Source organism: Scyliorhinus canicula, chromosome 4 (genome assembly GCF_902713615.1).
Source record: "Scyliorhinus canicula chromosome 4, sScyCan1.1, whole genome shotgun sequence".
NCBI lineage: Eukaryota > Metazoa > Chordata > Chondrichthyes > Carcharhiniformes > Scyliorhinidae > Scyliorhinus > Scyliorhinus canicula.
In genome coordinates, this window is record NC_052149.1 from 207,983,535 (window position 1) to 208,001,012 (window position 17,478).

Genomic DNA, 17,478 nt, shown 5'->3' on the forward strand with positions numbered 1-17,478 from the left:
ATGAGTGTAAATAATGTAATAATCTTTTATTGTCACAAGTATGAAGTTACTGTGAAAAGCCCCGAGTCACCACATTCCGGCACCTGTTCGGGTAAGCTGGTACATGAATTGAACCTGCGTTGCTGGCCTTGTTCTGCATCACAAACCAGCTGTCTAGCCCACTGAGCTAAACCAGCTGTACTGCCAGGTGATGCAGCAAGTCCAAGCTTCCAGTCTTTTTTGCCCTATGGTAGATACTGGCTATATTTCACATTTTGCCTGCATTCAAAAGAATTGCACAATGTTAATTAACTTCAGTTCAGTGAAGTTAGGCCTCATCACTTTACGATTTGAAACAGGGAACAATCCTTTGATCTCTGCTGAAAAGCATGACTAAAACGTAAGAATTGGGCAGGATAGGATTGAGCTTGGCTACAAATTTCTCATATTAAAAGGACTCTACTGCCACACATCAATCTAAAGGCCTCCTAGAAAAGGGTATAAAACTAAGATTGAAAAATGAAACACCAAGGCAAATAAAGTAGTTTGTGTTCATGGCTTTATTTTTATTCCCTAGCAGAAATTAGTAACACATTTATGCAATTTCTTCGAAACAAAAGATGGAGGAAAACAGTCTAATCTGCTGCACAATGTAAAGGGCATACAGAAGCTGCACAGTTAAATCTACTCAGAAAATTTGTAGATTACATTGTAAACGTGGGGGAAAAAACAACATAGCATAGACTGTATATTGTCATCTACAAACAGAAATGAGGAGATATTCTAAGAAACAGAGCAAAACATTCATGTCTCCATCAATCGATATATGCTAAATAGTCAAAACACATGGAATTTAGCTATTTGATGCAAGGTGAGTATGCTGTATAAAGTTAGCAGAAAACTTCTGATGTTCCAGCATAGTGCAACACAATGGCAAGAGATTTAAGAGCTTTTGACAAACAGTTGAAAACATTGTCCCCATTTACACACCATTGCTGCTCAGACCACCCTCCTGCTAATAGAGCTGAAGGAAAATGATGCCTTTGTTTCGTCAAAATGTGGGAATTTGGTGTCGTACCCTCAAATTGATTGATTATTTTGTTGACAAAATTTACCAAATCACTCAATTACGTGATTGTGACAAATTATAGAAACAATTGTTGAAATCAAGTTATCTGTTTTCTCTCCCATTGTAGATACTGGTTATATTTTGCGTGTTGCATGCATTCAAACAAATTGTTCCCATCGCTATGCTGCTGACAGCCTCACATGCAGCCATCGGGTTACATAGCTTTTGCCCTTGAGCTCTGCCCGCAGCACAAGGCTTTGGAAGTTTTACCCCAGATTTTGCAACTTAATACCCCATCATTTCAAAATAGAGAATGAAAACAACCTTGCAGACTTGATTCGATTCTAATGTATTAATCCAGTCAGTGCTATAACTGCATAAACAGATCAAATCTATTGTAGTCCTCCTTGATTCATTTTAAAATCAAAAGTTTTTCCAATCAGTTTGAAGATAATGAAAGGGTAATAACATTTATATTGATTTGAGATACCTCACATGAAAAAAAGGGATAATTGGTTTGGCAGTTTAAGTAGTTTCCTCGTGTCTGAAGTACTATGCTAGCATGTAATTTAGATCGACCATTACACTCATTTTGCTATCTCCCTCATTTATTGATCTTTGTTCTATTTTTTAAAAATGCAATAAGGGCTTCTCTTATTTATTTTCAGTCAGTGCGAAATAGAATGCAGGATCGTTGTTAACATTTTAGAAGTGCTAATCCAGCCAAGCGTTTCAGATGTAACTCATGAGCTGATTTGATTCATTGATAACCACCTAGTATCTACAATCTATACACAACAGCAACATATATGTCCATAACACTGACACCAGTTATTCTGCTGGAGGCAGCATGCAACTTGATGATATTGTACAAAAATAATGCATTTCTATTTATCAAACAGTTGAATATTTATGTTTAAACTAAAATGGTTTTCAACCACTAAGTGCATCGCTCAATTCCACTTTTATAGAATTGCTGCCTCAGTTCCACTCATGAGCAACACAGAACAGGCTATATATATATAACCTACAATAATTATTTCCAGTCCATTGACAACATATAAAAAGCAGCAGAAGTCTCATTTTTAAGGCCAAGCTTTTAATGACTGGTACATTATATTTTAGGAGATTGTTGTGTACACCTAATTAAGGCAGACTCTGGAAAATTCAGTAGGACAGGCATACTCAATTCTTTTGGGTTCAGCCACATCACAGGTTACTGCCACAATGGGGATAAGGAGCCCACAGAGCCTCCAATTTGTCAATACAACAGTATATAGTACTGCTATATTGTGTGAAAAATTAGGGTTGTTTAGCTCACATCAGCACGTGCAAGTCATTCAAAGTATTTGTGAGGTGCCAGCACAGAGATCGCATCAATGTCATTTCTATCACAGAAGACCTGGCTACAAAAATCAAATCAAGGCAAGATCATACACCATGAACCAGATTCTCAAAGCAGACGGGAATTAAAATTGCAGTCCCAGAGGTCATCTCGGAATCCCAAACTTGGCCGAACATTATTGAAAATCCAACCCCATGATATGTTACCAAGTAGTGGGGCAAGTAAGGCAGGCTAAAAACCTTTCCCCTTTAACTCAGACCAGTGTAAAAGTCTTTGAATTGTTGCTGTTCATTACAATTACACAGGAGGGCACATTCTGTAGCACCAACTAATACATGGGCATTTCCCATACTCCTATCCCATAAGTCCTCATCCAAAAATGTCTTCCAGCGTTTCTCTGTATTATGCATGCATCTGGATTCATACCCATGATGGGCAGTAGGGCAGATTCTGCAAAATTTTCCTGATACTTTCAGTCTTTCAACCCAGTTTCTCTGTTGCAGGCCAAAATGATGTGCTGCTAGTGCTGCTGCCTCACGGCGCCGAGGTCCCAGGTTCAATCCCAGCTCTGGGTCATTGTCCGTGTGGAGTTTTCACATTCTCCCCGTGTTTGTGTGGGTTTCGCCCCCACAACCCAAAAGATGTGCAGGGTAGGTGAATTGGCCATGTTAAATTGCCCCTTAATTGGAAAAAATGAATTGGGTACTCTAAAATTTTTTAAAAATGATGTCTAACCGAAGCAGACAGATGGGAGAAAAGGGCATTTTAATACAAAAAACTACAGGTCACTTTGGTCACTTCTGTACAGAGACAGTGAGAAGTCACAGATCTCCCCCCACGCTCATGGCTGGTGCTATATTTTTCACTCTGTCTATTTGACTCATTCACTTCCCCTCTCCACCACTTGCATACATTCAAACACAGCACCAGGCAATATTATACATCCTGCAGGTGATATGTGACTGGTATCACACTACAACCAGTTTAACATGTGCCCGTCTCTTTCTATAAAATTCAAACAAGTTGCAAAACTACTTCATAGAATCGCTACAGTGCAGAAGGAGGCCATTCAGCCCATTGAGTCTGCATCGACCCTTCAAATGAGTACTCTATCCATGTCCACCCTACTCTATCCCCATAACCTAACCTGCACATCCCTGGAAACTAAGGGGCAATATAGCATAGCCAATCCACCTAATCCGCACATCTTTGGACCCCGGAAGGAAACCGGAGCACCCGGAGGAAACCCTGCAGACACGGGGAGAACGTGCAGACTCCGCACTGACAGTGGCCCAAGGCAGTGATTGAACCCAAATAAGGAGTTGCTTGAAAGTCCCTTGTTCGCATATGAAACCAGGCAGTCACAAAAATGAGTGTCTGTAAATGATATAGGCCAAATAGAAATTAAAAGGGGAGCATCCAGCATGGAACAGGCTGCAAGTGTTTAGCAGCAATATTGCCGGTCATGCACACAAATCATTGTGCCTGGTGGTGGTAATATAATTGGTTGAATATCTATCATATGCGATATGAATGTTTTGTATTCCCTTAAATGGCATAACTTTGTCTCAATTTGGTTGATATTCACTGACCAATCATATAATACAATTATTTTGTTTATACTCAAGACACAAAAGGAAACAATCAGGGTCCCATTGCATATAACATTTCCTATGTAATCAAATACTTTAGCTAATTGGTATCTGGACATCAATATGATTAGTTCCTCAAGTCAAACAGTGTTTATCATTTGAAATAATGCAGCCCATGTTAACCGTTGTCTAAAATACTACAGCAGCCAATAATAGCAACACTGTCCCCTTTCAATGACTAATCATATAATACAATTATTTTGTTTATACTCAAGACAAATACTTTAGCTAATTGGTATCTGGACATCAATATGATTAGTTCCTCAAGTCAAACAGTGTTTATCATTTGAAATAATGCAGCCCATGTTAACCGTTGTCTAAAATACTACAGCAGCCAATAATAGCAACACTGTCCCCTTTCAATGACCCTCCCCACCAGAAAATGGGTCATCTCTGCAATCTTTTAGCCAGCATGTATTTTACTTGTAGTCTAGCCATCGTCAATCCACCTCCAGATCTTGCAAATGTAGGCAATGTTTTCCTGTATATGTGCCTCAAAATTAATTTAAATTTTTCTACCCAAATCAATGTGTGAATACAGGCTACCAGAAAGGCATTTGTTCAGTTACAATTCTGAAAACAAAAGCGACAACTTTGAAGAAGCTATTGTGCCATAAATTTTGTCTACGTTTTTCTTTTAAACTCAATGAAAAATAGAACTATGACTAAAATCCTAGTTTTCATTTGACAAAAACAGAACTTCACCTCGATGGAAGGATGATGAACAACAGAAACCAGAAGGTCTCAAATTGAATTCTTATTCTGCATGGAGCTTCCAGATGTAAACTGGTAATCGGGGGAAGTAGAATTAATGTAACAAACGTTTAATGCAGTGATGCATCAACTGTGCGCCAAGTTACTTGAAATTTGTATTCCAAAGATAACCTTGCAAATTTGTCCATGACACTGTATTTGTCTGAAGTTATTTGGTAGGCATTAATGATGCAGCTTAATTTATCAATTCTGTATCGGAAACCATTCTGGTTCTAGATATGGTTTGACCAATAACACAAATTTAAATTATGGCACACCGCTTCATTCACAATCCAGATATCAAAAGCAAAAAGTTAAAAAAAAATTTTAAATAGAAATCCAGAAGGTGTATGCTCAACTCTTACACTCTGGAATTGGGATACACGGCTACAACTTCATATCCTTCTGGAGGCTGTACTCGTGCTTTTGCATGGGTCTCACAGTATAGTTGCTCTTCAATGAAGAAGTAGCCTTTCTGCTTCAGATTCAATCCACAGTCGGAACACATGAAGCATGCTGGGTGGTAGAGCTTCTCTCGCGCCTTAACAACAGCACCACTAGCAAAAATAAAAATAAGTGTCAAAAGAGAGACAGAGAATGAATGATTTGGGAGCACAACAAACAAAATTTCACGTTATGAAATCACTGTGGTGCGCAAAGATAATCTTATTAGGAAAAGATAGGGAGAGAAACGGGTGATCAAGTGTTAAAAATAATGCGGAACTCTGTATTTTTTTCGTTTTGTGAAACACATTCAAAGGTCAGAATTAAATCCAGTAAAAGGTATAGCTGCCTCACATCTCTGCTAGCAAACACTAAGTGGAAGCATTCAAATGTGAACCTGGATTGAACTTGATGTTGCATGTATACAGTGGTTTCAATCAAACAAAGATGAAACTTTTTGACAGAATCTTAGATAATGGGATTGGTTAGAAGGATTGAAAGGGCTCATACTCTCAACTTGAAATCACAGAAGTAAACTAGAGCTTTAAGGCAGTCCAGTCCAACATTAAATAGGAAATGTCACACTAAGTAGTCAGCCCCTTTCCTCTCTATCGAAAGAGAAAATGCTGTAAAATCACAGCAGGTCTGGCAGCATCTGTAGGGAGAGAAAAATTCGAGTCATTGGTCTCGAAACGTTAGCTCTTTTCTCTCCCGACAGATGCTGCCAGACCTGCTGAGATTTTCCAGCATTTTCTCTTTCGTTTCAGATTCCACCATCCGCTGTAATTTGCTTTTACCCTTTCCTCTCTAGCCTTCTTGTACTCAATACAATTCAAGCTCACTTATAAATTAACATTCTTTTGTTACCTCTTTTCCTGCACAATTGGCACATTGTATAATATGCACAAAACAGGTGTTCAGAACTCGCCCTAGCTTGCTTTATGGATAACAGTCTAATTGGTCTCTGCTCAATGTTTCGCTTTAATGGTGGCTCGAACAACACCTTTTCAATGGGTTAGTCATTATGGATTCCTAAATTATACAGCTATATAATACTCAAGAGTATTTATATAATACTCGTAATGTGAAAAGGCTGCATTAAAAAAAAAGTATTAAAATAATGCCTTTAAGAAAACAGGCATTTACTTAAGAGGTCAGTGAGTCAGATATGCCTGCAGAGTCAGTCTATCCTCAAGTGTTTCCTTGCTAGGTAAGAGTGCATGCTCTATGTTGCGCATATGATGGTTACTCTCTGTTACCGTCTCCTGGGTCACATTTCATACAATTTTTTACCCAATTCATTTCTTTCAATTAAGGACGAATTTAATGTGGCCAATCAGCCAACCCTGCACATCTTTGGGTTGTGGGGACGAAACCCACACAAACACGGGGAGAATGTGCAAAACTCCACAAGGACAGTGACCCAAAGCCGGGAACGAACCTGGGACCTTGCTGCCGTAAGACAGCAGTGCTAACCACTGCACCACCGTGCTGCCCTCATTTCATACAATTTTGAGGACTCCCTGAAAAGTCTCAATGAGCCACACTGCCTTGTAGCAGTGCAGCCAAGATTGGGAACATAATGGCATGGATGAAATTACTGATACAATCCCAGAATGCAACACAAATGGCACAGCTGATTGGACTTCAAATAAGCAGTTACAACACTATCAAACAAGGCTGGAGTCAATGCCAATCACCAAGCTGCTCTCTGCAGCACCCAGCTCATGCTTTACCATCACTGATCCAATTTTGCCGAGAGGTTCTCACAGGGTGCTGTGTTTTGTCAGTGGACTGAATTTGCGTCACCAGCATTGGCCTTCTCCTTAGAGCTACTGGTTCAATTAGAGGGCCGGCAGTTCAATAGCACCACTGCTAGTGATGGCTGCTGCTCCACCTGCAGATGGAGGTTGAGAGCACATCAATGCTGAGTTGCAAATTTATTTAGTGAAGGTGGGGCAAGACTGCCAGCATTTAACTTCCAATATTGGCAAAATGCTGGTGGGTTGGGAAGTGGCCCTTAATTGGCCACCCAGTAGTCAGCTGCACTACTGAGGTACCTGCTCCAGGAAGGTACACCATGGCTGTGGGAAGATGTTAGGCTCTTGCAACTCCATCCTCCATCATAGTACCAGCACTCCAGTCTCCCCGCCCATCTCCAAAGAGTTGGGAGACAGGAGTGCCATCAGGAACAAACTAATCAACCGACTCTCTTGAGGTTCCTGTCAGGATCAATGAGCCCCTCATTACCTTCCTTCAGCAACTTGCCAAGAAGCAGCAGACAATGATCTGCGTGCTTTCACCGAAATCCCCGTTGCCAATGATGAGTCCGGAGAAAGCTTCTACTCCATTCTGGACACCATACTCTTCAACATTCCTAAGGAAACTGATCCTCCTTGGGGAGACCAACGCCAGGGTTGGAAAGGACTCCCAAATCCGGAAAGGAACCATTAGAAAGGAAGGAGTTGGGAATTACAACTCCCACAGGGTTCTCCTACTTGCGAAATGCACGAACATCAACTGGTTAACACCAACACTCTGTTCAGCAAAAGAGACAAGCTCAAGATTTCCTGGAGACATCGATGATCAAAGCACCAGCACATGATCTACTTCATTCTGGAGATGAGGCCATCTTTCTCGTCTTGGATTGGACGAGGATGATGACCTATGCAGGTGACAGTACAGACCATCGGCTCATCCACTCCTCTATGTCCATCAACCTCTGCCAGAAGCAGAAGAAGAAACAGCTGAGAAAAAAGATCACCATTAGTGGCTTTAAGAGCCAAGCATGCTAGTGAACATCAAGTGTAGCTCCCAACTAAACCGTGGAACAACAAACATGATTTTCACTGCCCGGAAACTTCAAGAGAAATGCCAGGAGCAACATCAACCACGTTTACATGGCCTTCATCGATCTGACCAAGGCTTTTGACTTATCAATCGGAGGTGCTATGTTAGACCCTGTCAAAGGTCGGCTATTCAGAGAAATTCATCAACATCCTCTGACTCCTCCACGGCAAGATGGTCAGCAACATTCCTCACCAATGGAAATAACTCAAACATTTGAGTCAAGACTGGAGTTGAGCAGGGATGTGTCATTGCACCCACACTTTTCACTATCTTCATCACCACCAGCCTTCATCTTGACAAGAGCAAGCCTCCCTTTGGAGTGGACACAATGTACAGGTTAGATGAAAAATTTTCAACTCACTGGTTGAAATCCAAGAAGAAAACGACATGGAGATCGCTTGTGGAACTTTAGTATGCAGGTGACATTGCCATCGCTAGAGAATTTCCAAGCCATGCTTGATACCTTCACAGAAGCATATCAAAAGAATCGCTCTCAGCCTCAACCCCAAGGCAACCAAGTCCTCTACCAACTCCACATGGCCAGTCTTTCCCTCCATCAAGATCAACAGATAAACCCTACCAAATGTGGAACATTTCCCAGATCTGGGGAACCACCTCTCCTGACATTGATGCGGAGATCCAACATCATATCCATCCACCAGTGCCTCCTTGGGACGCACAGGCCAAGAGTCTTTGATGACCATGATATCCAAGTTGACACCAAGATCCTCCTGTAGAATGCAGGCGACCATCCAATTCTTCTATGTGGCTCAGAATCTTGGACTACGTACAGACACCATCTCAGGGCCCTGGAGAGGTACCATCAACACTGTCTAAGATAGATTCTCCACACCAGCTGTCTTTCCAGTGGCCTTGAAGAAGTCAAGAGCACCAGCATGGAGGCCATGATCATCCAAAACCAACTTCATTGGGCCCACCACGTGCTTCGGATGCAAGAGATCCAACTGTCAAACCAAATTTTGTTTTCCCAGCTTAAGGAAGGATCCTGAATAAGACAACAAGGGAGCACTTCAAAAATACCCAAAAGACTCACCTTAAGAAATGCAACATCAACGTCAATGCCTGGGAGACCCTTGCTCATAAAAATCCATTTGGAGGAATCTCATGATTTAAGGAACAAACCTTCGAGAAGACCCAACGGCAAAAGGAGACCCAAAAAAGGAGCCTGAGAAAGGAATGCCAGCCATCTAAAGTCCAAGGCCCGATCCCATCTCCCGGAAGCACCTGCCAAGTGTGCGGCTCTCGAATCGGGCTCATCGCCAGGAAAGGACCCACAGAACCTTGACCAGTAACACAAAATTTCTTAGGTGGACAATCATACTCAATAGCGAGTTGTCACCAAAGATGATTAATACTGCACTTCAATCCAAAAATGTTGGCAAATGCAATGAGGAAACAATCACAAAAACCTCTCCATCGGTGTCCTTGTTAAATTAATGTTTCATCAGTTTTCTCCCTTCTACTAAAGTGTTGCAACGGAAACCCTGTATTCAAGTACCCGGCTATTCATTTATGAGCCAGAACATGTCTATTTACAGGTTCCTCACCAGTGAGATACATTGCAGCCCAACCTAATCCTCGATTTGCTCTTACACCCATATAAGAATGTTTTCCAGCTTTGATGATTAGGGTGCAATTAGGAACAGAAACCATGGACTGATATTTTCCCCCCCGCTGTCACTAGTTGTGGTGTGGATGCCTACAAGTGAGTTTAGACAACTTGGCACGCACTAAAAGTCAATGCCCTACTGAAAACTTTATACTTACACTATGCCAGTCTCACATCTAGTACATTGTGGTAACTTCTGTAGTGTGGGTGCAGAATTGCTGAATTTTGTTACAGGAGATTTTACACTTTTGGTGATAGCCGGCCTTTCACTTTTGTCACCTACAACAAAATTTTAGAAATTACATATATTTAGGACTGAAGAATTGCAGTTTGGAATGTGTGCACACAAATAGAAATATGCATTGATTAATATAAAAAGATAGTCCAATAATTGACCAGTTTCCAATTATGCTCTTTATGTTTAAACTGCAATTTAAAGATTATTATTGAGCAAGATAAATTATTGTCACAAGTAGGCTTACATTAACACTGCAATGAAGTTACTGTGAAACACCCCTAGTCGCCACACTTCGGCGCCTGTTCGGGTTCACAGAGGGAGAATTCAGAATGTCCAATTCACCCAACAGCGTATCTTTTGGGACTTGTGGGAGGAAACCGGAGCACACTGAGGAAACCGACACAGACAAGGGGAGGACATGCAGACTCCGCACAGCCAGTGACCCAAGCCAGGAATCGAACCCGGGTCCCTGGCGCAGTGAAGCAACAGTGATACCCACTGTGCTACTGTGGTGCACATAAAATGTGACTCCACACTGAAAGACTTACAGTACGTTGCCAACACGTGAAATGTCACTCACTGTGCCACAGACGGTGTGCTATAGATGGTGCTATGCCCACCACCTTTCTATTACAGGCTACGGTCAATCAGAAAACAAAAATGTAGAATTTTACTTCAAGTCTGTGAAATCATTAAGTGGCGCCAGTAACATTCTAAAAGGTCCACACTTATATAATTTGTCAAATTATGTTTTGGAATACTCAAAACCATGGCCTGAAACATTGATTGCTGAGACCCTTGTCCTAGGCATCGGAGAACTGACAGAGAACCACCATCATTTGCATGGCTAAGGCCCAATAGGCACTTGAGTGTCACCACTTCGCTGGCTGAGAGCTGCAGACCACTCAGCGAGCGGCAGCTTGTCATTGCCTCCAGCATCAGTGGGAGTGGTAGCTGCTAGCGGAAATGTATCCACCAAATCTCAGGATCAGTGTGGGATCCTGGTTCAGGTGAGTGAGGGCAGGATGCGGAACATGGGGTTGGGAGGTGGCGGGTGGTAAAAGGAGAGTTAGAGGCAAAGGCAGGGGTGGCTTTCAGCAGCCACCCACTTGCCTGATGATGGGGTCCCCTCAAATCGGGCACAGCGCCTGACTACGTGGGACCAGCCCCAACAAGCAATGTAGAGAGTTTGCAATAGCAATGATGTGGGATGGCATGGGAAAGATGGAATAGCATGGAATTGAGATTTATACAAGTACTGTTGTAATAAACATACTAATTTCACCGCAGGTATTTCGAGTATCTGTTAGTTTTCAATAACCGAATACAATTTATCCACTGCTAAATGTTAACCTAATATTGACCTATCAAACGAAACTTTTTCAACAACATACTGGATTTTGATACATTTAAAGGAGCAACAATAAAGTAATTTAATCATGCACGAGGTATTAATGGTCCATCCTTCAGCTGGGGGATTACCTGTCTGCTCTGCTTCCAGCATGCCCTGTAGTATTTTGAAAGACCCAGATTGCTTAGGCTCTGAAACTGGTTCCTCGCCATCCTGAAGCATCTTGTAAACATCTGATTCCGTGTCGACCTCATTCCACAATTTTGGAGATAACTTTGGTGGATCAGTGCTATAAGAAAACAAGCTTTGGGAGTTAAGCATAGACAGATGATTTTGATTTTTATCACCAATTTTATACAAGTAGCGCAAGTCAGAACTCATCTCGCAATTCTAAAAATGTTACATGCAACTTGACATTGTTATACTGGAGTGTGAAGATTTTTCTGAAATTCTGCTGGATTTCTGTGTTTGTCTGTAATACATCCATTGTGATTTATTAGCAAAGAGCTCGGCCTCGCAGCTCCCTCGCCCCTATTTGAAAGAGGGGACAACCAGACAGTTAGCAAGCAGTGAATAGGTAAGTCAAAGATAAAATAAAAAGTGGAACAAAATTAAAATTCTGTGGATGCTGGAGACCTGCACTAAAATTCTTCAACCTGTGGAGAAAGCAGCCAGTTTTAATGTTTCAGGTTGATGACTTTTCATGAGAAAGATGATTCAGAGATTTAACTGCTCATAAACCAAAAGGTAACTGATAAGTGTTGGGAGAGGGAGAAATGAATAGAGAAGTTCTGAGAGAGGGTGGAGGGATTAAGTAACAAAAGGAATGGCAGTCCAAGGCAAAAGGTAATTGGACTATTATGAAAGAAAAGATAGGCCTAGGGGAGGTGTAAATGGTTACAGCAGAAACTATCAACATACGTTGTACAAGAAAATGGAGCAGTGATAATGTTGTTGAATGCAATGTTGAAGTTTTAAGGCTGTGAAGTGCCCAATCAAAAGGCGAGGGTTGGGATTCTCCATTCCTCGCTGCTGCCATCGGGAATCCTGATGGGACGGGGAATGGAACATCCCCCTCAAAAATAGGTGTGGCACCTGGCAGCCTCAGTGTGCTACCCGCTTCACTCCAGCAGATGGATGCAAACCACTGATTTCAATTTGACTAACCGACTGTAATTTCGCCCCCCCCCCCCAGCCCCTTCCCCCCGCGCCTGGTTATGTACCGACCCCACAATGACAAACCCCCTGGATGCGGTGGACCCGGAGGTGGCTCAAGGGGGTCAATGCACAATTGAAGTCCCCCCCAAAGTGCTTTGGAAGGACCCTCACCCCACCCTCCCCACGATGCAAATACTACCCCCCCCCCAACTATGGGAATAACTGGTCACCCCTCCCCCAAAGCACGCACACATGTGGATGAATCCGACCCCCTATCAGACCCCCCCCCCCGCCAAATCAGAGATTCCGCCTAAAAGCTGAAGAGCAGTCCTGATGGTAGAGTGAAAAATCACTGCATTTTCACTTGCCCTTCCCTAACATCTGCTGCCTCAGACAAAAATGTTTAAAGCAGCAGAGCTTCAAATCCATGGGCAGCCTTCAAACTCCAAATCTTCCATTCAATTTCACACAGCAATACATTGCATCAGCCAGCGATTGACAGTTTTATTGCTCCAGAGACAGCTGCTGGGTGGATTGTTGATCTATCTTTCCCTTCACACTTGAATGCATGTCAAGTACCCTGGCTTTGACACTAATCAAAATGTTTATAATCACTGCTATGATTAACAGCTCTTCACCTTATCAAAAGCAGTCATGTGGTTTCACGTCCTCTTTTTCACAGCAGAAAACTGTGACCAAGCATCTTCATAGGTGCTGATTATGGAGGGCCTGAGGGCAGACCAAGTGCTGTGAACATTCTGCATCTCTGGGCCATCAAGAGCTATCAGGTTAGCAGCGAGGCATTGGCTGTATAGGGTTCTCGTTACTGGGTGTGAGTGCCTCAGCATTGATTTTCCTGCAGCATTGTTTCCATTTCCATTGATGTTGATCACAGAGCAGTTTAGATGGTGGTGCATCCTGTAGTCATTGGCTCCTGTCATGTTGCAAATGATACGCACATCCTTGTGATCCCTCGCTCAGACAATGACTAGTCGAGCAGGTGCCAGTGCCTGAAGTGAGGGTGCTGCCAAGAGGTCATGCAATTATCTCTCTGATGGAAGCCATGATGTGGCGATGCCGGCGTTGGACTGGGGTGAGCACAGTAAGAAGTCTGGCAACACCAGGCTAAAGTCCAACAGGTTTGTTTCTAACACTAGCTTTTGGAGCACTGCTCCTTCCTCAGGTGAATCAAACTTGTTGGACTTTAACCTGGTGTTGTAAGACTTCTTACTACTCTCTGATGGAACAAGATGTTGCTTATGACAAGGCCGTGTTCTTGGCATTTTGTCAGGAGCAGGGTGCCGCTGGTGCTGGATTTCGCTATCCCTTCTCTGCCCATTTGACTTCCCCAGAGGTTGTTGTCCTTTCTAACTCTGGCATAGAAGTTGTCAAGGAGAATCAGTTTGTTGCCTGCTGGGACTCTAGTCAAAGATTGTTCGAGGCTCAAGTAAAATTCCACTTTGGACTCATATGTAGCTTCCAGTGTTGGGGTGTTCGAACAGAGAACTGTAGTGTACTAATTGTGGGTTAGGGGGAGCCAAAGGGTCATGAGACAGTAGGTTATCCTGCAAGTGGAGTCTCTGAAACAGACAACCAGCTCGATTTTAATGGTGAGCCATGTAGGTGGTGATCTTCTGGTTTATCGTTCCACAAGATACAACTGCGACCTTGTTCCTTGAGCTGGCCTTCCCCTACTCATCAGGTCTTATTTAGGATGGCAATTTCAATGTCATAACACCTGAGCTCCCGACAATAGCAGTATGCCATTTTGGTCTGTCACAGTTGCAATTGTCCAGGAGGGTCCTGACATTCCTCAGCCAGAACTTCATTTTAAAGAGTTGGAAATTGCCTATGTACGAGTTCCTTTAAAGTGGGTGCCCATTGCACACGAGCTCCCACATGGGTTTGACGGAGCATGACCGTAGCCCAGTGGCAAGGGGTCAAAGGCGACTGCAGAACAGGCTCCACTGTACACATGCACTAAATTCCCACCGTCTTCCTTTCTCCTTCCTACATGGCTGCTCTCCCTGGAACAGTGATGCATGCTCTACTCGCTGAAGTCTCTCTCATTATACCCCTCATAATAAAGCAGTCAGTGCCCACATGTAGCAACAGCTGTTGATTGTGCTCAACAGGGAGAGTCTTGATCTTTGCAGCATCGCTCTCCTCGCTGAAGTCTCGCTCTTTATAACCACGTTCTCCTCGCTAAATCTCCCGCTTTATAATTCCGATAACCTTGCTGAAATCTCCCTTCTTCATACATTACTCTCCTTGCCTGCGTCTTGCTCTTTACTGCCCCAATCTCCTTGCTGAAGTCTCGCTCATCATACCAGTCATGTAATACAGCAGTCTGTGTCCGCATGTAGCAACAGCTGGCAAACATTCAGGCTTGCATTGCTAAGTGGCAAGTAGCATCGGCAACACAAAAATGTCAGGAAATTACTGCCCCCAACAAGGCACAGTCTAACCACTTCTTTTTTGCACTTGAAAGCATTACTATTACTGGATCCCCCACTAACATTACCCTGGAGTTACCACGAACCAGAAATATACGTCACTGCTTCAGTTAACTATGTAGCTACAAAAGCAAGTAAGAGACTGGGTCTCCTGCAGCAATCAACTCATGTCCTGACTCCCAAAGCCTTATCAGCTATATGGCACAAGTCAGCATTATGTTGGAATATTCTCCACTTGCTTGGATGATTGCAGCTCCAAGAACACTCAAGGAGCTCAGCACCATCCAGGACAAGGCAGCCCACGTGACTGACACCTCTTCATTCACCTTAAACAGTCACACCCTCAATACTGATGCACCATGGTTGTAATAATATATGTTGTCTGCAAGACATATTACAGCAACTTCTTCAACAGCGCCTTCCAAACCCACACTTCTTCTAGCAGCAGGCACATGGAAACACCACCATCTGCAAATTCCCCTCCAAATTACAAATCACCTTGACTTGAAAACATATCACCACTCCATCATGGTTCTAAATCCTGGAACTCTCTCTCCCCAAAAACAGTTGTGTGTACTTACATTAAATTGACTGCAGCAAAATTGTGACTTACTCAATTAAGAATTAACAATAAATGACATAGAATCCCTGCAGTGCAGAAGGAGTCCATTTGGCCCATCGAGTCAGTACCGACCCTCTGAAAGAACACCCTACCTAGGTCACACCCCCAACCTATCTCCATTACCCAGTAACCCCACCTAACCTTTTGGACACCAAAATGCAAGTTGCATGGCCAATCCACCTAACCTGCACATCTTTGGATGCTGACAATCTCATGAAAAAATAAGAAAAAAAAATGGTCTCGGGGAAATTAATTTTGCGTGCAACAACTTTGAATTGTGGAAAGTATTGTGTGCTAATATTACAGCTTAATAGTGTTAATACTACAATTTATAGTAACAACTAGTGTTCCAAGTAGAAATCAGTGCCGGTAATAGATTAGCAGAGCATTTATGACATATTTAAGAGAGAAGACTCCCCCCTCCCCCCACAAAAATTATACATTGCTCATACTGGATAAGGAAACTGAATGGCGTACATACATTTCTGTCTTCAATTATATGGTGGACAGGGAAAAAAAAACTTTTTCTTGCACACTGTTTAAATATGAAGCTCTAGCATACAAATGTTATAATTGAATAAATGCACTCCCATGTTATTGGGGGGGTAAGGGGGGAGAAAGAGAAAATTAAATATAACTAAATAATTTTGATCACTTTCCAAAATTAGTATTTATGCAGCTCGCCTGGTTAAAGCAGTGGTAACAAAATATATTGGAGTCTCAAGCTTGACCTCAGACATGCACCGAGTTACCGGGTTTTTTAATAATAATAACAATAATAATAATAATCTTTATTGTCACAAGTCGGCTTATATTAACACTGCAATTAAGTTACTGTAAAAATCCCCTAGTCGTCACACTACGATGCCTGTTCGGGTACACGGAGGGAGAATTCAGAATGTCCAATTCACCTCACAAGCACATCTTTCGGGACTTGCGGGAGGAAACCGGAGCGCCCGGAGGAAACCCACACAGACACAGGGAGAACGCGCAGATTCCACACAGGCAGCGACCCAAGGTGGGAATCAAACCTGGGACCCTGGCACTGTGAAGCAACAGTGCTAACCACTGTGCTGCCGTGCACGTGAGGGTATTAACTTTGGCTTTGGTGGCAAGAGGTTAAGATAGGGGAGAACTGGCCAGGTTGTCTACTCCCATCCCCAATGAGCAATCCCTGCTGAAGTGGATATATGTCAATGCTGGTCGAGGACAAGACCAGGCTCAGTTCTTAATGGTCTTCTGGTGCGAGTAGCCTCCCAATACTCACTGTCGAAACTCACAATGAGAAAGGGTTACCAAAGACCCTAACAAATGAATCAATTGTTCAGAATGTGATAGAAAGCTGGCAGGAAAAGGATGATTTGTATCAGCAGGATACCTGTTGCACATGTGAAATAGAGCCAAGATCATAAACATGTATGGACTCACTCACAACTCACTCAGGTTGACAAACTATGGCATATAATAAGCAAACCTGTTTCTTTGGATTTCTACTTTTGTCCAATTAAAGGAAAGGGCAGAATTATTTCACCCTTTGTCTGAAAAAAAAATCCAGGCATCTGTTTGCCATCAATTATCAGGACAAAAAGACACTGGACACATTGTCCTTTCTGTTCAAGAATCAGAGAACACCACAGGGAAAAAACATTCTAATAAGACACACATCATAAATCCAAGTGAAGTTGATTCTCAGAGCCGAGTGTGTGTTCTACAAAAATGCTGGTATGGCTTAGTAAAGTTAGCTCTTAACATGTGGAACGAAACTTTTGGCAGCTTTGTATTTTACAACAGCTTGGGGGGGGAAAATAAAATAAATGCTTCATTGTTTATTTACTCGCTCCTGCTGGGATATAGTTCCATGAGGCACCAATCATCCTTCTAAATAGCCACTTTTCATATGAGCCCAGACAATCAGTTTCAGAAAGTTATTT

The 17,478-nt window shown here is 42.6% G+C and overlaps 1 protein-coding gene across 2 annotated transcripts in view; it reads right to left on the minus strand.

The window, feature by feature from the left end:
• Positions 1 to 521: 521 nt before the first annotated feature.
• Positions 522 to 17,478, minus strand: part of LOC119965342 (PDZ and LIM domain protein 4-like) — a 128,419-nt gene continuing 111,462 nt past the window's right edge. For both annotated transcript variants that reach the window (XM_038795971.1, XM_038795972.1), the window contains exons 5-7: positions 11,443 to 11,600; positions 9,881 to 10,001; positions 522 to 5,355 (exon numbers count right to left, since the gene is read on the minus strand). In XM_038795971.1, coding sequence (XP_038651899.1) covers positions 5,160 to 5,355; positions 9,881 to 10,001; positions 11,443 to 11,600 — 475 coding nt within the window. In that variant the 3' untranslated portion in view covers positions 522 to 5,159. The remainder of the gene's footprint in view (positions 5,356 to 9,880; positions 10,002 to 11,442; positions 11,601 to 17,478) is intronic.